At 42.0% G+C, this 22,767-nt stretch overlaps 1 protein-coding gene across 4 annotated transcripts; it reads left to right on the top strand.

Annotated features, from left to right (window-relative positions):
* The first annotated feature begins 342 nt into the window (after nucleotides 1-342).
* LOC135368513 (presequence protease, mitochondrial-like) lies at nucleotides 343-22,318 on the top strand. 4 transcript variants are annotated; one of them, XM_064601860.1, is made up of 28 exons: nucleotides 343-493; nucleotides 750-843; nucleotides 948-1,054; nucleotides 1,206-1,357; nucleotides 1,463-1,577; nucleotides 1,815-1,911; nucleotides 2,485-2,645; nucleotides 3,772-3,898; nucleotides 4,060-4,148; nucleotides 5,542-5,670; nucleotides 5,746-5,859; nucleotides 6,086-6,182; nucleotides 6,642-6,776; nucleotides 7,375-7,513; nucleotides 7,725-7,841; nucleotides 8,738-8,867; nucleotides 9,254-9,374; nucleotides 10,701-10,777; nucleotides 11,465-11,630; nucleotides 11,711-11,811; nucleotides 12,264-12,375; nucleotides 13,500-13,612; nucleotides 15,824-15,877; nucleotides 16,728-16,799; nucleotides 17,405-17,519; nucleotides 17,594-17,727; nucleotides 18,491-18,583; nucleotides 21,102-22,318. In XM_064601860.1, the coding sequence occupies exons 1-28, from the start codon at nucleotides 450-452 to the stop codon at nucleotides 22,174-22,176; spliced, it is 4,080 nt and encodes a 1,359-aa protein (XP_064457930.1). In that variant the 5' UTR covers nucleotides 343-449; the 3' UTR covers nucleotides 22,177-22,318. The 4 variants fall into 4 exon arrangements, with proteins under 4 accessions (XP_064457930.1, XP_064457932.1, XP_064457933.1 ...); XM_064601862.1 differs by having other exon boundaries at nucleotides 18,491-18,587; nucleotides 21,102-21,186; XM_064601863.1 differs by lacking the exon at nucleotides 21,102-22,318 and adding an exon at nucleotides 19,733-19,871 and having other exon boundaries at nucleotides 18,491-18,587.
* The last annotated feature ends 449 nt before the right edge of the window (nucleotides 22,319-22,767 follow it).

Here is a 22,767-nt window from a genome sequence, read left to right on the forward strand (position 1 = left end):
TGAATAGTTTGAAGCGCCAGAGACGTCACCTTCTATTTTTACAACGCGATCGAAATGTGTAACTTTTGCTAAATTCACCCTGTAGTTTCTCCGTCGCGGTCGCAACAGTCGCCTTTGGCAACCGGTTGGTTCATACTCCGCATGGTGAATGTACTAGCGACCAGGAATGCATAAATAATAAGTAAAATAAAATGCTTAAAGAAGTTTTAAGGGTGTCTTCATGATCCATTTCACTATCGTCACTATCCCACTTCATGTTTGTTCAGATGACGCTGTAGTTGCAAAAGCAGCGCAGTCAGGCAACATAAGAAAATCCGCATCCAAATCCAAAGTAGATGTCAAAATCGTATCCGCAGACCGCTGTTCCATGTGCGATGAGAAATCCGCCGTGTTTCGATATGATGTAATTTTGGCAATTTCCATGTTCTAGTCGTGTGTTGAAGCAAACCATGTTGCGGAATTCACTTGCTCACTTGAAAGGCTTTCAAGCCAGGTAAGCTGAAATACGTGATTTGAAAATATGTCGCAAACCTTTGGTGTTGAAGACGTCTATTTCGTGTTGCTCATTGCTCAGGCTTGTTTCATCATGGCTAATCTAGCTTACACGGTTCAAAAGTAATTACTATCTAGGAATGCGTACATATAGCTTGTAGGTGACCAAACTTGTTATTCATTCACATCTTGCCCCCATTTGTTCCCATATCAAACATTGTCGTTCCTTAGTTCCCGTAAATGTTTCGTTTTTGCAGCTTGAGATTGAAACGATGGTGCCACTCATCAGCAGTGGAACGCGCTTTGAAATTCAGAGTCGGCGAGAAGATTGGGGAGTTCGAGGTTCGCCAGGTGGGTCGATATTTCTTTGCATCCAATATTAGGCAACGGGGGTTTCCTGTGCCCTCTCTACAAGTAGCTTTTACACGAATAACTGACACGCTTCGGTAACCCAGGTCGAAGAAGTAGCAGAACTTCATTTGGCTGCAGTACGATTCACACATGACAAGACTGGATCAGACTTTCTTCATCTGGCTCGTGATGATCGGAATAATTTGTTCAGGTATGTAGGTTTGTTCAGGCGCGGTCCTGTATAATATTACGTTATTACACACAACGAGGTCCGTCATGCTCAAAGTTGCATCTGGTTTTCTGCTCTAGGTAATACATCTCTTTTGGATTGCCCTGTTGAATCTGTAATCTTTCCATTCCAGTGTTGCATTTCCTACAATTCCTCAGGACAGCACTGGAGTTGCCCACATCTTGGAACACTTGTCTTTGTGTGGTTCAGATAGGTTTCCTTGTAGAGACCCTTTCAGTAAAATGCTTAATAGGTCTTTAGCCACGTTCATGAATGCAATGACAGGTAAGTCCTTTTGAGTTCATGTGCAGCACTATACCGCAATGCAAAATCTGCAGCCAGACGTTACACAGATCGAGTACTATTCAGAGGTCGCTTTCATACTTTTAGGATGCGATGTAACGTTTTACCCATTTTCAACTCAAAACCAAAAGGATTATCAAAACCTCCTTCGTGTCTACTTGGATGCCGTGTTTTTCCCACGACTCTTGAGGCTAGACTTTATGTAAGTCAAGAAATATGTTCCTTATTCTTTTCTTGATTTGGTAGTGAAAAATGTCATATCTAAATAAATAAATTTGACAATCTTGTGTTGTATTACACAAAGGATGAGAGAGACAGTGCGAAAATAGGCATTTACGGACTTGCTTCTGCCAGCTGAAATTCAATAACTGTAGGCAATCATAGTTAATCATTGGCTAATATACCTCTTGTTTTGATTTTTGGTGTGCTGCTTTTATAGGCAAGAGGGATGGCGGTTTGAGCACATGGATGTCAATGACAAGACATCCCCAATTACAATTAAGGGAGTAGTCTACAACGAGATGAAGGGTGTATTTGTAAGTAACATTCTCTCATTTCTTTCGTTTTTGATGTTTTAGCTCTTACTTATTGAGTATGCAGCGCTGTCAAATTTGCTTCTTGGGAAGGCTGAAAGCACCAGTGTACTACTGACTCCAGGGACATCTGGCAGATACAAACCTGTATGGAATGCACTGAATGAACTTGACAGCATCCAGTATTTGACCATGCAATGTGTGCAAGTCTAAACGGTTTTCACTGTGCTTACCAACTTCCTTTATTAGAAGACAAAGGTCTTTAGGACACTCCGAATATTGGGTAACTAAAACCAGAGAACAAGTGCCACAAGTTGTTAGTAACATTTCCCTGGGCCTGGCGAGATATGCATGAACAGATGAGTGAAACAGACAGACAAATAGATGAGACTTTGAGTCTCGCCTCGTCTGTTTGTGTCTGTGTGTTATGAACAACTAGGGAACACCATCTTGCTTGCGTTTCACTTGTGTGTCCTACAAATGCCACAAGTTTTGTTCGCTGTATTGGCTGCGCTCTGCCTCTGCTTGAGAAGCCTGTTGGTTTCTATACCTCCCGTTTCTATACCTCTAATGCAGTCCAATTCAAGCTATCACTTCATCCAGTCTGTGATCAATAATCTCTACCCAAGTGGTGTCTACAGTCACTGCAGTGGAGGCCATCCACAGTGTATTCCAGACTTGACTTGGGACCATTTGAAGGAATTCCACAGGACCCACTACCACCCAAGCAATGCTAGGTAATTTTCATATGTCCCACATGTGCCTCTGACAGCCCTAAGCAGATGCATAAAATGACAGGATTAGTGAAACAGCTGAGAGGGATTGTCACTGAAGCTACCGGAACTGTGACTAAATGAAGAGCAGCATTCCTCATGCGTGACAGGGATGCGACCTCTAAATCCTGGCCTTGCTGTGTCTTTTTATCATTTGTTGACATATACTTTACATATTTTTGATCGCTTGCGTTGCTGACACTCAGGCAACTTCATGCAACGTTTTGGTGTTACGGAGCATTAGGGCTGTGTGAATATTCGAAATATTCTATATTTGTACCGAATAACGGTGCCACGCTATTCGTATCCGAACCGAATAACATTTTATCGAATACTCAAATATATTCGAAATTGTGCAAGCTGGCTCCAACTCATGCCCCTGAGCGTTTGGCGAAGCCTACTTTACATTTCTGCCACTCAAATATATCCTGCAAGGTGGCTTCACCTAATGCCTATTAGTGTTAGGTGAAGCTTACTTTACACTTTTTTGCGTGCGGACCTGAATATATCTTGCAACTTGGCTTCGCCTGATGTCTCCGAGCGTCAGGCGAAGCCTAGTTTACATTTCTGCCAGTGCTGCAGGGTTGCAGGTATGGTTTAAAAGTGCAATTTGAAGGATCACTGAAAATTGCCGCTTTTGAGAAATATTTTAGCAAATGTTGGCAGGGAAGTTTAAGTTTGTTTAATTATCTTGAGCTTTGAGCTGGACCAGCTATGACACCATAGAAAGAGGGATTTCATCACACAGTCGACTACGTTATGTCTGGGCACTAGATTCCATCTAGAATTACAATTTTCAGGACAATTCTAGCACAAATGTATTCATCAATGGGATATGTGAAACACAAATTAAAGGTAACATTTCGAGGAGGTGTGCAAACTTTTGCACTTACAAGTGATGGCAAGTTTGAGTTTCTTGGTGTAGCAAAGCTAGCCAGGACATAGTTTGCAGTCAGAGTCTCACAATCAATCGTACACCACATGTATAGTGTCCATGGCAAGAGATATATCATGGTGCAGGCCTACAGTTTTAAAATATCACTGCTGCAATACTTCAGGAGCTGTTCTGCCTGCAATTTTTCTTCTGCAGATTTCTGACATATGGAGACTTTCCTGTTGAGCACACTTTGAATCTTATTGAGGAACTTGCCCTATGTAAATTTTCATCAATTGGAAAGGTCTGTAATGTTCCTGCTGAACCAAAATGGACACAGCCGGTACGTAATGTCATCTGTTTGACCTGTATGTCCTTGTTTCTTCTTTTCTTGTTTTTTTTTTTTTGTTTTTTTTTTTTTTTTTTTCAGATTGTTTCTATACTGTCACTTTGGATTTCTTGAGATGTGTGTATCAAGCATTCAACTTGTTGCATTTATTCCAGAGGAAAGCCAACATCACTTGTGCAGTTGATCCACTGGCAGCAAATCCTGAGAAGCAAACAACTGTCTCCTTGACTTACGCATTGAATGAGTATGTAAGATACAGTGTCAATTATGTACTTCGAACGGCGCAGTTCAGACTATTCTTGCACTGATAACCACTATTTTCTTTGCCCCTATTTTGAAGCACAACTATCATTAATAGATGTGAATTGTATTATGCACTAAAGGAATGTGGCAAACAGATGCCATTCTACATAACTCAAAGCATGCATTGTTTACAGTATTTTAATATCTTTTTGCCCTTAAGAGTAGATCATGCATAAGGCTTGTCTGTGTTGTCGTTTTTGCCCCCAGTCTCGGGTTAAGTTATGGAAGGCCCCTGCTTTTCTGCTGCCGCAAATTCAAAATTCTGCACCACCGACTTGTAAGTTCATCGATTTTCCGCGGCAAGGAGTTAACGGCTGCTTGAAACGGGGAATCACTTAAGTTTCCTGGATAACGTGTTAACAAAAAATATAGTTTATAAACTTTAGGACTGTGCAAATAGTGCTTTTCATGATTGAATCGAATACAAATCGAATATGGAGGGCAATCAAAACAAATATGACTATTCACGAATCGAATATGCGAATAATTCACACATAAAATGCAGACATCTTACCTTGAGCAAGGATATGATACACAAAAGCTGCAGTTGTGCGCATGCGCGTTGGATCACTGAGCGCGCGTGCTTGGCGCCATCTGTCGTTACGGAAGCGTACTGCCACCGCTGGGCGCTGCGGTGGCGCCCTTCGAGATACAAACCAAAGCGCGTCCGTAAGACCCATCTCTTCGTGCACTTACCCACTACGAACGAAAGCTTATGAGTGATCATGCACGAACACGATATATATAAAAAAAAAGAATATTTTCCAATATATGACTATTGGATTCGATATTTGAAAATTTCGAATATTTGCACAGCCCTAATAAACTTACAGATTCGAAGCACGGTTGCGGCTCAGCATTACGTGATATCTTGCGTTTTCCTCTGACAGCGAATGCCGTCTGTCGCCTACAATCATTTCATACCTGCTGAAAGATCTTTCAGCATCTGCAGAGTTTATGGGAATCGACAAATACTTGATCGCAATAGGCTGTACATTTGGAGCACGCACCCTCGTTCCGTTCCAAAACCCGATTAACCTCGAACGGTCACATATACCTCGGAGCAGTTGGGAGCGTATGCAGCTCGCGCTTTTATGCAACGCTTTTTTGCATGAGCGTGGAATACTTCTCCTGAGACGCTGCACGTTGTAGTAACCATCTAAATCTCGTCAATTGCGTCCTTTCGATCCAATCGAATTGCAGCGAAATTCTGTGCCAAACAAAGGATTCCGCGATGAAAAGCATATTTCTGAATGCTAAAGATCGAAGTCTAGCTCATACTGAGAAATTTTACTCCTGATTTGCTCGTTAATGTGTACTACCTTCTTGTGTAGCACAACAGATATCCATGAATCGTTTGTGCTGTCCATCCTGGGCTACCTTCTTGTTAATGGGCCGAACTCTCCTTTCTACAAGAATCTTCTGGAGTCCGGGATAGGAGCAGATTTTTCCCCTTTTCTCGGGTAAATGTGTACTTTTGATTATCTAGCGCCTACTTGATCGTGTTCGCTAAAATAAATCACTTCAATTTTCCAAAGCTACGACGGGGATTTGAAGCAGGCCATGTTCTCTGTTGGCCTTCATGGTGTCAAAGCAGATGATGTTGAACAAGTAACAGACATTGTACAGAAGACATTTGATGAAGTAATTAGGTGAGAAGGAGTTCATTCAATTTCCTGTGATAGAGACAGCAAGGGAATGTGCCTAACATATCCCCATTTTATTTATTTATTTATTTATTTATTTTACCCTCGAGGTATACACTACAGAGGGGGTGGGTTATTTTCTGCATCGTAACTCCAAAGAAAGCTTTCTGTTCTGTTCTGGGCAAGGACTGTCTGAAATTGTACCTGATGAATTGTTTCAAATTTTTTACAGGGATGGGTTCCCAGAAGAACGCATAGAAGCAGCACTGCACACAATTGAACTCGGACTTAAACATCAGTCGACCAATTTTGGCATGGCTCTCAATTATGTGAGTAAACGCTGAAGTATTATGCTTCCCAGCAATAGGAGTACCTAGTGGGTACAAGTACCTGGCATGCTCACTCGCATTTTGTTGCATGCCACGGTACTCTAGGGTGCCAGGCTTCCAAATCTTTAAAAGTTGGTGTTTGCATGCAAATCCAAAGAAAGCATGCTTTATCATGCTGTGCCAGGATATACTGGGGATAACAACAGGATGTTCTTTCGGATTCTTTGAGTCATTGAATTGGCAAACATTCTGTCATATATGGAAGATGCAGGTATTTGACAGCAATACCTGATAGAGAAGTTACCAGTGCCTGAAGGCAAAGCAATTTTTGAATTAGTCTTTGTCAAAATCAACAATTTTTAGAGCTCGGCTTTAAGGACAGTTGCACCACTTGCAGCATGTCTGTGCCTACGCTTTCGTGTTTGGCTGATGTGTCGATTTCTGTTACATCCTCCATAGGCACTTGTGAACATATGGAACCATGATGGTAACCCCATTGAACAGCTGCAAGTAAACAAACAGATCGCTTGGTTTAAAGAGCAGCTGAAGCAGAATCCCCAATTCTTGCAACAGATGGTAGAAAAGTATTTCAAGGTATGGTCTGGTGTTTTGGTATTTACTCATATGCACTAACAAGGCTGAAATGTATATGTGGGGAGTGACTTTTTCAGGATAAATGTCTTTCTCAGATTCGGGGGGGTAAAAATCGGGCGCCATTTTTAAATCTGTAGTTTGGGGAGAAATCTGGCGATAATTGTGCCTTCGGGTCTTAACGGGTGTTTTTGTTTCTCCTCTTGTCTATTAAGTCCTTCCGTAATCTGTTTCCTTTTTTTGTGTGTGTGACCTACCAGCGCTAATCCCCGAAGGCATAGACAGTGCTGACACACATGGGTGTGTTGCTGGGGACGTAAGCGACCCATCCTTACATGTGTTACACGTGGCAACCTTTGTTCGTCTTGAGTGGAAACGTCACTTGAGGATTTCATAGTATGTGAAAGTTGGGGAGAAATCGGGTTTAACCCAAATTGGTCGGAGATCAGTTCGGTGGGGGGGGGGGGGGGGGGGTGATAATCGGGCGGAATCGGGTTTAACCCAAAAAAGTCACTTCCTATGTACGTGCATCTGCTTGTAATATAATATGTAACATGTAAATGTATAATTTCTGCTTATGCATCTGTTCTTTACACTTCAGGGGAATGCTCATGTTTTAACAACAGTGATGTCTCCAGACTGTGAGCATGAAAACAGGGTAAAAGGTCAAGAACAAGAAAACATTAAAAAACGTTTGTCCGCATTGAGTGATGATCAAGTGACTGCTGTATATGTTGATGGTAGGTGCACTTGGTGGTTATACTGTAGTTAAGCTCATCTTACAAGCGTGGACCCAATGCCATGAACACAGCAAAATAACAGTCCCGGTCATCTGTGACTGTGGTGTGATATCTATGCAACGTTACTGCAACTTTATGTGAAATTTATACCATGGGACATGTGTTTGTTCCTAAATGAATGAGTGAGAGCTCCAGTGCTTTGTTCATGCAGGTCTTGAGCTGTTCAAGAGACAGTCTGAGAAGGATGATGAGAGCTGCCTACCCCTGCTTCATCTTAGTGACGTTTCCCCACAAATTACACCAACAACTTTAAATCGTTTCAAGATTGGTAAGCAGCTGGCTAAGCACTATGCAGCCCGCTAGCACATCTCAGTTGAGCAAATAGAGAATACCGTATTTACCCGCATATTTTGCGCCATCGCATAATTTGCGCACCTCTAGTTTGGTCTTAAAATGTCCTCTAGTCTAATGGTCCAAAACCCTTAGTTTGGTCCAAAATATCATGAAAATAAAAAATTGCATAATTTGCGCGCCCTCTCGGTGACTGCGACAATTGTTTCTCGCTTACCACGGTGTTTTCTCCATGCCGTCAGTGCTTCAGAAGAAACTACAGTGCTTTTGTTCGATTTGTGCCCACATTCGGATGATGGTTTACTGACGTGATGGACGATACTATCGCTCCAACTACGAAACAAAGGCGGAAAGAAATGCTGGACAAACACGCTTTAAACTTGCAGCAGCATGTGACAAAGTTGGCGAACATAGCGTGCTTTCAATTGTCGGTGCGACTAGTGGCGTCTTCCATCATTGTCTCTGGCGTCTCGCTGAATTTCACCGGTCGGATGAGCAGTAGTGGGCCCAGTGCCCGGTATTTTGCCTTCCGACCGTCGCTGGTTGCGCAGTAAGTGAGTATTTCTTTTGCACCCGTGCAATGCAGTGATAACGTCAATATACTGGCTCTACCGGGAGCCAATACGATCGATATACTAAAATTTGAAAATTTTGCTTCGTCCGAATATCGTTACGAATATTCCCGCGCAATTTCCGCACCCCCAATTTTTCAGATTACTATGTGAGTAGATTCGGTAATACGGTAGTGCCACAGTAGCTTTTTGCTGCATATTGTTTACAGCTAGCATGTATTCAATACGGCTAGTTTACTGCTGAATTTCACTCCCGAAGCGGTGTGCTGGTTTCTTAGTAGCAGTGTACCATTCCCTTTAGGTAACACGCCTGTGCAAAGTACAGTACAGCCGACAAATGGTGTGACGTACTTCCGCATCGTCCTCAATGCGTCTCACCTTCCACCAGAAATGAAACGCATGCTTCCACTTTTCTGTGAAGTGGCAACAAAGTAAGTAACCCATGTAGCATCGCCACATTATTCATTTTCGTGTGGATTTGCATTGATTAGAGCTCATAGGCGCTCTTTAGTATCGTGAGGCAGTGTCTCATGAGAAAAGCTATTTGAGTTTTCTCTGTCAAAGTGTGTGTAATACGTTAAATATTGGGTTATGGCTTTTGACTCTGGGTTTTCATAGTATCTAGTCTCTTCCGCAAGCCTGCCAGTCTTCTTTCGGTACATTCTCTAAAAAGTAAATTTCTAGGTTCACACAGTCCAAAAACTGTGTTGCAGCAACAGTGGTTTCTCTTTTTGTGATCCACCCAAGGGTTTCACTGCAATGTTATCCATTTGTTGAGAATTGCATGGCAAGTTTTAAGAATAGATGCTGCTTTCAGAATGAGCACACTTGACAAAGACTATAGGACCCTGTCTCAAGAAGCAGAACTTAAGACTGGTGGCTTAAATGCGTCTGTTCATCTTGTGGACCACCCGTTGACACCAAATACATTTGAGCAAGTGAGTGGCTGCCGAGATGAAATGAGTGTTTATGAATTGGCTAGTTGAGGGGGAAAAGGGTACGTTGAGTGCAAGGCAACTCATGTTTTCCCGGGTCCCATTCTAGTACCGTTTGTAGCAAAAGGGAATGAGAAATACCTCATAGTCATTACCAGTAAACTTTTTTGTAGTTTCAACTGCACTTTCTCCAGTTCATCATATTGAAGTGCCAACATCAGTAAAATATAGAACATTCCCTTTCCCAAGCGCTAAATATTTATAGTAGAGCTGTGCGAATATTCAAAATTTGGAATATGTAATGAATGTCTGATGCTATTCGCAACCTATATTCAGCATTTGAAATTTTCGAATATTTTTCTAATAGTACTGAAATATAAAACACAGAAGGTTTCTTTTAATGGATACAAGTTTTTATGCAGTCCACTGCACGAAAGTTTGTATCCATTAAAAGAAAGCTTTGGTGTTTTATATTTCAGTACTATTATATTATATATTATATACTACTGTATTATATATTACTGAAGTGCGGTATCACTATCGCCATTCTGCAAGTGGGCTTCGCCCCATTCCATCCAAGAGTTAGGTGAAGCCCACTTCACGTCACCGCCATCGTTCTTTCGGTGTACGGCTGCACTCTTCAAGTCAGCTTCACCTCATTACAATCAGGTGTTAGGTGAAGCCCGCTATACACTGTGTGCAATATTTTGTCACTAAAGTCTACAACTTCTGTGTGCTCATGGCCAGCACTGCGCTCTGGGCACTGCATGTTCCAGTAAATGTGCTCCCAGCTTTCAGAGTTATGTTCAGTAACAGATGGAAAGATGTGCAGTTCCTAAAAAACGGTACAGGAAATTCACAACGTAAACTTAAAAATGAAGAGATGCACACAAAGCAGGCTGCATGGAACCTGTTGACTAACTCTCAGCGCTGTTCATTCCACTAATGCTGTGTACCATACACGATACAGAGGGACCCTTCCCTCACGATATGTTACGCTGAGTGAAAAGGCTTACAACTTTGGAGCAAAACATCATCGAATGAGCACAAAATATTTCACTACGAGGTATTCGAAATTATTCGAGTGGGGCATTTTCCGATTGTTCGAATTAGATTCGCCGTCTGAAGAAATTATTCGGATTAGATTCACAGTATAAGTGAAATATTCATAAACTATTCGCAATGGAAATTTTGCTATTCGCACAGCTCTAATTTTTAAAATATATTCGAAAATTTTATTTATTTACTAGTAGATATATTCGATATATTTATTTAATATGTATATTTGGTGAAACTAGTAATCTAGCGTGTGTCTTTATATTCTTCAAGGGTGTTCTGCTGTCATCACATTGTTTGGAGTCTAATACTGAAGCCATGTTCTCTTTGTGGAAAGACATTTTTCTCAGGTAATGTACCCTTGGACAGCTTCTAATTCTCCCAAGTAATGGGTATTAGTAATGATTTCATCATTAAAGAAGCACCAAAGTCATCTACAGGGTGTTTATTTTTATAAAAAAGCTATGAGAGCAGCACAGATGTCGTTTTTGCAGTCAAATTATATATGACCAGATGGACGTCCTTTCGAAGAGAGTATGTAACTACAGGACGACTAATTAATTAAAATTCATTAATTAACACTTTAATTACGAAATTTTGGAAACAATCCTCGTTGAAAGCCATTCTGCCTTTTGAGGATCCAGAAAAGAGCGTGTGCCTTGAAATATTCATCTCTGAATTTCTGAAATTTCTGAATTGTCTGAAATTTGGGGATGGACATTTTAACGCATGTGCGTGTTTCACGATTTTTTACATGTGGAATGGCGTTCAACGAGGATAGTCTCTAATTCTGCTGTCTCGCTTTTGCCCAAAATCCCATGATGAATGAGTTAATTAATGAATTTTAGGTCATTAGTCAATTTGTAGTTGCATGCTTTTTTCGAGAGGACGTCCGCCTGGCCACATAACTCAATCTCAAAAAAGACACCTGTGCTGCCCTAATAGCTTTTTTATAAAAATTCTGTAAAGGACAAAAATAACCACCCTGTATTCATGTGCATGTGCTTCTTGCATGGTTAATTATTCTGAATGTGCAGGTTGAGTATGGAGGATGAAGAACGCCTTTCACAGCTCATACAGATGTGCGCTGCGGGGCTGGCTCAAAATCTGCCAGATTCTGGTCACCGCTATGCCATGACGCAGGCTGGAAATTTTGTTGCCCCTTCTGGACGGATTAGAGAAGAATACTTTGGAATTTCAAATGTGAGCTTACCTCTTTTTCTTAAGTACGTTCTTGCTATAAGTGATATGCTAAGTGCTTTCGTTCTGCCTTTTCACTTTAGATACAGCAAATGAAAACTCTTGCTGAGGCTCCAAGTAGGAAGTTTCTACTGCCGCAGCTGAAGAACTTGGCACAAAATTTGCTATGCAACAATTCTATGCGGTATGTGCATAACCTTGCAGGAGTTCTCTTTATTTGCCAATTTACTTCAAATTGATTTTGCTTTGTTGGATAAGTAGAGCCTGAAGTTTTAGGGTTTAACCCGATTCTCCCCGAATTTGCACCCCGAATTGAAGGTTGCCTCTTTAGGGTGTAACCCGATTTTTACCCGGCAAAGTGCCCTCACTGAGACGTCTGTAGTGCACACTAACTTGTTTGGCAGCAAATACAGTTACATCGTCGTTTGTACCGAATCAGCCCAATTTCTCCCCAAATTTAGCATACTGAAAGTTTTTCCAGTTTTTTAGAGCACATGTTTATTTACCCGATTCTTACTCCCCAAATCTAGAAAAAAATATTTCCCAAAAACTTCAGGCTCAAAGTAAGGCTTTATAGCAGTTGCAAACTGTTGCAGGACTATTTTTGGTAATTCATCTTTGTTGTCCTGGTTCTAGGTGTTCAGTCAATGCCAGTTCATCAGGAATGCCACTAGCTGAGAAGCACCTTGACAAATTCTTGTCTGACCTGCCAATGAAATCCTCTGCACCTTGTCCATCATTCATTGAGGTACCCCATCTAGCACATTGTTGGCTGCCAGAAACGTAGTAGTATAATGTGGTCAGAACATGAGCGTAAACCTTTCTTGAGGATATACATACGGTCCAATCCTGTTAATACGAAGTTGAAGGTAGCTCAAGGTAGCTCAAGGTTTGTTCAAATTTAAAGAGAGCCGCTCTGAATTACAGCTCGTTACGTTTCTTCAGCCGCGACTCTACTACATACGTTGTACTTCGTTTGCGATGTTAAGCCCAACCGAATCGCGAACCCCACGAATAATGCCAACCTAATTCGAGTAAATATTGAATTGCTGCCTTTTTCTTTCCTGTAGTCAACAGGTCTCGATCCCCTTAAAGGGGCACTAAAATGCGAAAACAACTCGCTCTCAAATGAACGTCCGTGTTTCAATTACTATGATGCGAGCAAAAGTTGTTTACACAACGCTACCGTTTAGAAGAAAGGCGCAAAGGAAACAGAGTCCCACAATTAGTACAACCGTAGCAAAATTGGGACGCCTGCAATGGTGCCCCGCAATCTCCCGTGCGCGAAACCCCCTCCTTCGCCTTCACAATAGACACTTGATGAGCTCCATTACGCACGTCACTATGTGGCGTGATTGGTAGGGACGCTCTTCGTTGTACCTGGGATCACACGATAGGTGAGCAACATCGTGCAGGCCGGAGCGTCTGCTACCGCTTTGGAGGATGATAGGCGTTCTCCGGCTGCGTGATGTCCGAAACCGAAGGTTTGTAGGATGTCAACGACACAACCTCGATTTTTTTGGGCCGCTGACACCACGGGAAGGACGAGTGGTGCAGCACGAATCTAACTGTGTGACGTACAGCGATACCCCCAGTGCTCCCCGACAGCGTGCGGCCTGGCTGACCGTTTTCACTGCACAGTTGGTTCGGTGTCTAACAGGTGGCGCCACAATAGCGCCGTCATTGTCAGTGTACCGAGCGCGTATGATTTCGCATACGTATAATTTCACGATTTCACGCACATATTTCGCGCTACCTGTGCTTTCACTATTTGTGTACACACTGTTTCTTACGCCTTTGGTACCTCTTGCTGAATTTGATCATGTCATTTAGATCATACACGCTGTGATATTACTGCTCTTTACCCTTTAGGAACCTGACTTTTATGCCAAGGAAAGGAAGATCCATTTGGTGTTCCCATTTACTGTAAACTACTGCGCAAAAGCCTTTGGTTCTGTGCCTTACACAGATCCTGATTATGCAAGGTATGTCACAGTAGGAAATTTAACTCCATCAAAAGTGTCTGCATGCAAAATGATGACAGTGCCTGACAAATAAAAGCTCTATTTCCTGCTTCAAGTTTACAAAGATTGGTTACAGTTCTGCCTATTTCCCACCAGACCCATACTGTGGGGGGTTGTTGAATGGTTCATTATGTTTAGGGCTTACTTTTCAGGGTTACACCCAATTATGCCCGATATTTACTTCCTGATTCAAGTAAGCAAAAACAGGGTTTAACCCGATATTTCCCTGAAAACTGCTGAACCAGGGAGATCCGAAGTCATCACAACTAACATAGAACTTTGGAAACTGTCTTGTAAATGCATAAGTATGTTCCTACAAACTGTCAAAACGGAGACCCTGCTGCCTCTCCGGTGCATGGATTAAATATTGATACTCTGTGTCTACTGGTGTGTCATGTATGCTTAGGGCCTGACTTTTTCGGGTTTTATTTTTGGCCAAATTCGGGGGGGTAAATATCGGGTGATATTTTTCATTTGAAAATTCGGGTGTATTCGGGTTAAATCTCGTTACGGCATATTCTGTCGTCAGGAATTCGGGTGATTTTTTTTTAATAAAAATTTGTCTTAACATGGAACTAATGTTTACCAATGTTATCAAACTTTATTTTAATGCATGCTTATGAGTGTGCCACGCGACCCGGATGTTTTCGGGTACATTCGGGTTAAACCCGAATTTTACAGATTTCGTTCGGGGGGTAAATATCGGGCGGATACGGGTTTAACCCTAAAAAGTCAGGCCCTATGTATGCTATGCCGAGTAAACCGAAGATTATACCTGATTCAATCTGATTCAACCAGAATTGGGTTCAGTACACAGGGACTGAAACCACAGCAGAACCGAAAACTGCTTGGAACCCAAAATTTTTCAAGAACCGTAACTGGAACGTAACCGCAATTCGCCCTCGGCATTTAACCGAAACCGTAAGCTGAACCGAAAAATGTGATTTTGGTTACCAGTTGATATAAATTGGTTCAAGCATGAACTCAAAAAACCTTGGATGCAATATTCGTATCTCTTTACAACTCTGATTAGTAGTGTAGGACATGCATCTGTTTAAAGTAGATCTCCTTATCATGTGTTTTTCATTCAGCAGTTGTGCAGACAACATATACAATCTTATACGCTTAGACTCATAATCGTATGACATACGCATCGTATGACATGTATTGTGTACTACGCCCCTTATATAGTTATGAACTATATTATTGTGATCATTTAAGATACATAGCATTGCACGTTGTTTGCTTGCTGAAATGAATGTACACGAGATAATAGAACAACACATTATTTTTAATAACAAATTATTTTACGGAAAAATGTCGCAAACATCCAAAGTGCGTCAAAGAATCGACCTGGCAGATGGCACTGAACCACCCTTTCGAAACGCAACAGATAGATATGTTCATTTTTACCCGTTTGCACTTTGTAGCTCATCTTGCGACATCCACGCAGCCTGCAGAGAAAACCGAAAGAAATACCGGTTCAACGGTTCGGCTACCAGTAGCCGCAAATATTAAAATGGCAAATCTCGTACTCGTAACCGTAACCGAAATGACGTTCAGAGTTCTGACACTGAACCGTAACCAAACCCATATTTGTTTCAGTATCAGTCCCTGCATGTACATACGTACATGTATGATAAACGCATCACTTCCCTGTGATTTGTTACGAAATTCCATGCAAAGGCAAACTTCGAAGTGTATATGAAATCCCGAACTACCCAAACGGTTTCCATGTGCCGTTGTGTGACGTTGGAGTGTGCCAACTTAAAAAATAATGATAATGAACAGTATGTTCAGTTGAGCATTGGGCCCTATATGTGAATGGGGTTTCAGCATTTTTGGGAGCACGCATACCAGGGTGGAAGAGACACAAAATGCTGGTCTTTTTTTATTTTGCCGAAGTCCGAGTGGGTATACCACTTTACTGTGATGCTTAACTGTAGTAATTGTGGTAAGGTATAGGCTGCAGATGCGGGTGTCTCTGGTTTTGGGAAAATGTTGTTCTACGTTCTTCCTGGCTATGGTCTCAATTAACTTTGTCCTGTTAGTTTATTGTTACAAACCAATTACCCGATGTAACCAATGTGACATATTGTCTCTTTTTTTTGTTTATATATTTTTTACCAAATTAACCTAATATTTCTTTATTAATTTCTTCCAACAATGCAGGTTGTCTGTTGCTTCACAGCTCCTGTCACGCAAGTTCCTTTTCAGAGAAGTCAGGTGAGCAACCTCAACGGTAGTAGTGAAAGCGTGAAACCTGTCAGCAACATAATATTTGTGGTGTTAGCGGGCGGTTCCATAGCAGTGCCAGAAGTTGAGACCTATGAAGGCCACTCCACAGCTCATGAATACGCGAAATTGTGGTAAGGGACAAGACCCACATGCAAAAGAAGTGGCTAGCGGCTTGTTAAGTTTGTTAAATGAAGGATGGCGTCTGTAGAAAAACGAGTCCTGTACTTCTGAGAGGCAGATACACCATATGTAGAGCCTGAAGTTTTAGGGTTTTACCCGATTCTTCCCCGAATTTGCACCCCATATTGAAGGTTGCCTCTTTAGGGTGAAGCCCGATTTTTACCTGGCAAATTGCCCTCACTGGGATATCTGTAGGAATGCATTAATTTACTTGTTTGGCAGAAAAATTCAGTTACATCACCATTTGTACTAAACCACTACAGTTAGTTGAATAACTGAGCCCGATTTCACCCCGAATTTAGCACACTGCAAGTTTTTTCATCCGAATTCACATGAATTTAGTGCACATGTTTATTTACTCGATTTTTACCCCCCGAATTTAGAAAAAATATTTCCCGAAAACTTTAGGCTCTAACCATATGACAGAGGCTTGTGAATTATGCTAGGCCCTTACATAGAGGTCTGAATCTGTTATAGCTAAACCGGAACTAAAGAGGCTAGAAATAAAATACAAAAGTAGTATACTAGACAAAAACATACTCATACAAGCAGCTTATTAGTGTAATTGATCTTTATACGAACAGGTACCTCCCAATCCCGAAGTTTCTCATGCTTGAAGCAGGATTTCCGTAAATTATTTTTCTGTGTCTCGTAACAGAGAGAAAGGTGGTGCCTATGGGGCAGGAGCAACAGTTACACCAGGTGGTACATTCAGCTTCTACTCCTACAGGCAAGTATGCATTCATCAGAATTAGCTGCCTTGTTGGGACTCTTTCAGTTGTCTGGTATCCCTAAGCAAATTCACGGTCATTCAACAAATAAACATAGACAATGACCTGTACGCAGAATGGTGTCTACTAAAAATCTATAATCTTCAACAGGTTATGCTGAAGAACTCCTAGAATGGAAATAATAAATTTGATACAGATAAAATGGTTAAAAAGCAAGCGAGCTGGTGGCTAAGATCCATGACGAAAACCCGAGACTGGGAAAAGACGAAAACAGACGACACAACACAAAGTGCGGTTGTCGATTAAACTTTAGTTGTGTTTGAGACTTTGTGTTGTGTCATCTGTTTTCGTCTTTTCCCAGTCTCGGGTTTTCGTCATGAATAAATTTGATACTGTCAATAAGAGGATTCAACATCTCTTAGCTATAGGATTCGAATCGGGAACTCTACGGAGCAGGAAGAGTGCAATGAATAGCTGCGTGATATAGTGTGGTTCATGCCTGTAAGATGAACCTTGTTACAAGCATGGCAACCTTGGTAGTTTGGTTATTTGAATGTTGAAGAACTTGATGAAAATTGTTATCTGGACTTGGGTTATTTTACAGGGATCCCAACCTGGAGGGAACCCTTGATGCCTTTTCCAATGCTGCTTCATGGCTTCAAAAGGGCGAGTTTTCTGAAAGAGACTTGGAAGAAGCAAAGTTGTCTTGCTTTGCACAAGTAAGGGATTTGTGACTTTTACTTTCTACTGAAATGGTAAGCTTATAGGTGCAGTGACACTTGCGATACCGCAGGTTGACAGTCCTGTGGCACCAGGGAACAAAGGCTTAAGGGCTTTCCTTGCTGGAATTACTGATGAAATGAAGCAACAGCACAGGCAGCGCCTCTTCACAGCAACAAAAGATGATGTCATCTCTGCTGCAATGAGGTGAGATACCGTATTTGCCTGCACAATTCCGTATCCGTAATTTGGCACAAAAATGTCTGTATAAGGATAAAATTCCACAATCTGCATACAGTTTTGCACGCGTTTATCCGACTGTGCGCCTCTCAGTGATTTTCTGCTCACCACATATTTTTTACAACATCCCCTGCATGTACCCACTTCCCAACCAACCCAAGTTACTGCCAGGCTTTTGCTTTGTTTCCACCCTGTGTTTAGATGATTTTCCTCCAATGATGGACAATAATGCCGCTTGAACTACAAAACGTGCACTGAAAGAAATGCTGGACAAGCACACTATGAACTTACTATATAACGCAATATTGGCAAAGTTGGCGCTACACAGCATTCTTTCAAATGTCCGTGCACCTAGTGGCACATCCTGTCGATTGCCTCTCGACCATTCTTGGTTGCCCAGTATATTTCAGACAAGTATATTTCTCCCATGCTTTGCATTGCAGTGAAAATGCCAATACTACCTCCATCACAAGCTCTTTGATACGTTAGGATTAGAGGGTATGGCATAATTTGAAAATAATTCCATGAATGTTCCTGCATAACTTGTGTGCTTCAACTTTTCCAATTTATGGAGAAACAAAGTGCAGAAATTATGCAAGTACTGAAATCCGTATTCAAGTATGCATGTAATATCGCACCATGTCTGAGCGGCCCACGTTCTACGTGCTGCGCAATCTTCTCCTGCGTTTTATTTGGACATCACCGAATAGTATCACTTTTTTCATTTCAGGAATATCAGTGAAGAAAACGTCTCCAGTTGTGCAGTCATCGGACCTGAAAATGAGTTCACAGAAACGGGATCTCATTGGATGGTTCATAGAGAGTAGGTAACTACATACCATAGTCCTTCCTTCCGAAGTGCAGCATATGCATATAGACTTCACATAGTGTCCTTTCCCACTTTCTCTTCGTTGTTCGTTTTCTTTTCTTTTTTTCCATAACCTCTTGCGCTTCCTTTTCTTGTCCTTCGAATTTAGTGACGTCTCTTGTGTCGCAAGTCATGGTGAACTTATGTGTTCGTTACTCTTCTTGTTTTCTTGCGCTAAACTCTTGACAACAAAATGTGCAGACAAAAAGTTGGATGCTGTACAATTCGAACAACTCAGGGAAAAGAGTTCGGTAAATTCTTGTTGTTTATGATGCTGTCCAGCTTGAGAAGCATTCATGCCACATCATTGTTATACGTAGCCAAACTTCAGTTGCTATCGTAAACTACTGCTTGCCTCTGGAGTGTGTCCCACACGTAGCGGGGCCTTCCTGTAAACTCGAACCAGGTATTCAAATGCTCTAGGTTATGCTAAAAAAAGATTCTCACAGCAGTGTGTGATGCTCAAATCCATTTCTATTTTTTATTGCAAAAAAAAAAAGAGGCAAGGAGGGAAAACTGGAATTTTGTAAAAATCGCTAGTGTAACAGTGGACAAACCTAGCAAGCAGTCAGGCGTCACATTTGGATCGAGATGTCCAAAAAATTCGAGAGAGAGAGAAAGGTGTTAAGTCTAGGCTGTGCGAATGTTCGACATTTCGAAAATGCCGAGATGTTGAACTGAGATTTTGAATTGCAAATACAGTGGACATAGTAATTTTCACTTTTTTAATGTGCAGAGCTTCACTGGGATAGCTATATTGATCATTATCCGAGCACTTTTTATTGCACACAAGTCTGCTTTAGTAGATGAGACATCATTCCTAAGTGCCAGGCGTTTCTGCTGCGGAAAATCTCAAATTCCGCCATTTTTTTGTGGCAAGTGCTTGCAAGTCTAAGCTGACGGAGATATACATCTTCATTAACTTGTATGACATAGAAGTAAAGTGTCTACATATATATCCAAAATACAATTGTGGCTTAACATCGGATGGTATGTTGCGCTGTTGTCGCATAGTGACAGCAAAAAAAAAAAAATTCCCCGTCTTTGTAGAACTCTTCAGTACAGTACTCACTAACTCGCTCCTTTGCATCCTTGTTTCCCAAGTGGGGATGCTCCTCAATCATCGCAAGCTTCGCCGTGAGGAATACGCTAGACAGGATATCACCGATACGAACGAAAATGAAAGTACGTAATAAAGACCGTAAAGTCCGTAGTAAACACAGGACAGATGTATGTGCTACCAGTGTACGCGTTTGTCTTTCTTTTGGTTACCATGTGGTGCACAAAAAATAGTGCTACGAGCCGTAAGTTTTCATCCACCTCCGGCACCAAAGTCTCTTGAATAAAGAACCATAGTTACAGAAAATTCTGTACCAAACCTCTACAGCCTTCTACAGCACACTAATACCTTAAGGTGGGGTAGTTGTTATTCAGACATCCACTATAGATCCTGCAGGATGTATCTTTGCGGATTCAAGGAGTTAGGACCTCGAGGAGGTCGGGGGGGCCCTTAAAAGGGTTGGGACACTTTCATAGATGTGGTTCATTACATCATGAATGCATTGTACTGCACACCAGAATACACTGAGGGAAAAAAAGAAATTCTTCTACGTGTCATACTTAGCGAGATGGGGGCCATCGAACACACTGGCGAGCAAAGCGCAGACGTCAGAGAGCTCAGAGTTGTGTCCATTCCCATTGGCAGCTGTAAGCACGTGACTTCCCATGCGCCGACTCACTGGCGGCGGCAAGGCCCGTGATGTCAGAGCCGCGGGAGTTTCGGTATTCGCGGTGCCCATTTTCTCCGCTTCTATTACGATGTTCGCTGTGAAACTTTCAATGCAGGTTCACATTGGCGCAAAGAACAGTCTTCAATGCTTATCTGGGATAACCTGGGATGACCTGTCTCAGCCCCTTTAAGCATTCCACGTGCTAGTGTAACTAATATTTTTCTGCATTGTATGGTAGCGCCACCTTCTGTTGACACCCACGAACGCAGTAGATATACTCATACCGTTCATAAAATGGTATGTAATCTCCTTAGATACTGCAATAATAAAGTTGCAAATTGAAGTTTCAACTTTTATTGTAACACCACTCATATTTCATTTGAAAATATTTATCAACAGTTCAAGCTGTACTTGCACAATTGTGTTGTGCTGCAACTTGGCTGCTGTTGACCTTGGTATCCCAATGGTGAACCCCCTACAACCAAGTTTACAACAAGGAATACAACAACAACAACATCAGTTCTGACTCCCAGGACATTATGTATCCTCATATTATCTGGCAGTACCCCGAACAACCTGCAATGCAACCATCATGTCATGCTTTTGCTTTAGCTTGGCAGTGTAGTTATCGTTTCCCAGGTGATTTTGTGGATACGCAGAAAGCTAGGGCCTCTAGTTTTACTCTTTGGAAACAAATTTGGAAGTGGAGCTTGTCGGGCTCATAGTAGTGTTTTAATTTGCAGTGGTTGCACCAATGCTGGCAGTGCAGATGCTAGCTCCTTATTTGCTGTAAGCAAAGAGAGTGAACACACAGTGCCTCAGAAGCCAAAAACAACTAGTCCATCACGATTCTACCTGAAGCTTAGGGGCCTTCCTTGGAATGCTACGGAGAAAGATATCTACGAGCTTTTCAGAAAAGTTGGGATTCATCTTCAAAACCACAAGAATGGGATACTCCTGGTCAAGAAACGCGGACGCCTTTCAGGCGAAGCGTTTGTTGAGGTCTGCTCTAAAGAAGACTGGCAGAAAGCACTTTCTCACAACTGGCACGACCATACCATGGGTCATCGTTATATTGAGGTGTTTGCCACTAGTGCCAATGTCATACGCCACTTCCTTCTTGCCTTTTTTGACCGAAGACAGCATTCGGTCACCTCAGACCCGCGTTCCAGCGTCGTTTCCGTCCGTGGCTTACCACAGAGCTGTACTGAAAGTGACCTTCGCAGTTTCTTCGAAGGCAGTTCCGTGCAAGACCTTTGCCTGAACCGCAACTCAGGTGGTAAATGCTTGGGAAGTGCATTCATAAAGTTTGCTTCGCCACGAGACGCGGAGGCTGCTCTATCCAAGAACGGGACGAACATGGGAACACGCTACGTTGAGGTCTTTCCAAGCTCCGAGAAGAAGATGAAAGCAATCGGAAAGGGTGAGCTCCCTCCGCTGTCGCGATGCGAAGCGATCATGCAAAGCAAGAGAGCACCCGAAGCGGAAAAGGTGAAAGTACGGGAACTGCGGCAGGTGACAGCGGATGATGCGAGAAGGGTACTCGAAAGTCGCGGGCACAGGATATCGGCAAAGGGTATTCCCGCAGCGAAGGGGTACAGGGAAGTTGTCAACTTCTTCTGGCCCGCAAAAGTAAGGAACGTGCTCGCCGTCGCGAGAAGTGACGGGAAAGGAAGCGGGAGCCTCATCATTGAGTTCGAGAGTCACGAGGATGCTCTCGGAGCTCTTAAAAAGAACGGAGCTGTCACAGAACGTGGGTATATCGACATGGAGCTCTACTCCAGCCCAGAACGGGAGGCACAGACAGTGGCAGAGTGATGAGCTTTCTTTCTGCAGGGTGTGACCTCCACCTCTCCATCTTCTAGTGCTTTTTTCATATTGTACATAGAATAGGTACTGTTAAAGTAAGGTGATAATAAATGGCGTTTCACAACATTTTGTAGTGGAACAAAAAATGGCACGTACCTGTTTGAGTCACTCATGCAGTCACCTATCACACTTGAACTAATTCGACAGGCAACTGTCTCACAGTCTTTTTGTTTCCTGAAAGGTCCTTATAAAAGCTTCCACAAGTACAGACATGACGTCTAATCAAAGTGCAAATTCCTTTAAGAGTCCCATGCACACTCTGCAATTAACAAATACTAATTTACTACTAATCCCATTACTACTACTAATATTCTACTATATATATATATTACTACTAATATTACTACTAATAATAATGGAAGAAAAGAAAAAAGAGAAAGAACATGGAAAGAAGAAAGAACATGGGCATCAGAATTTAACAGCAAAGAGACTTGTAGTTCTACAAGTCTCTTTGCTGTTAAATTCTGATGCCCATGTTCTTTTTTTTTCCTATTTGCTGTTTCATAGGTTACTTTCTCGCGAGTTGTACAAGAAACAGTG

The sequence above is a fragment of the Ornithodoros turicata genome, chromosome 9 (assembly GCF_037126465.1).
Source record: "Ornithodoros turicata isolate Travis chromosome 9, ASM3712646v1, whole genome shotgun sequence".
NCBI classification, from domain to species: Eukaryota; Metazoa; Arthropoda; class Arachnida; order Ixodida; family Argasidae; genus Ornithodoros; species Ornithodoros turicata.

Bases quoted from the DNA above. Each gene is read 5' to 3' on its own strand.
- LOC135368513 (XM_064601860.1), top strand. From the start codon at position 450: ATGTTGCGGAATTCACTTGCTCACTTGAAAGGCTTTCAAGCCAG. The intron at 844-947 runs GTGGGTCGATAT...TCGGTAACCCAG, and splicing joins GGGAGTTCGAGGTTCGCCAG to GTCGAAGAAGTAGCAGAACT. The intron at 11,631-11,710 runs GTGAGCTTACCT...TTTTCACTTTAG, and splicing joins AATACTTTGGAATTTCAAAT to ATACAGCAAATGAAAACTCT.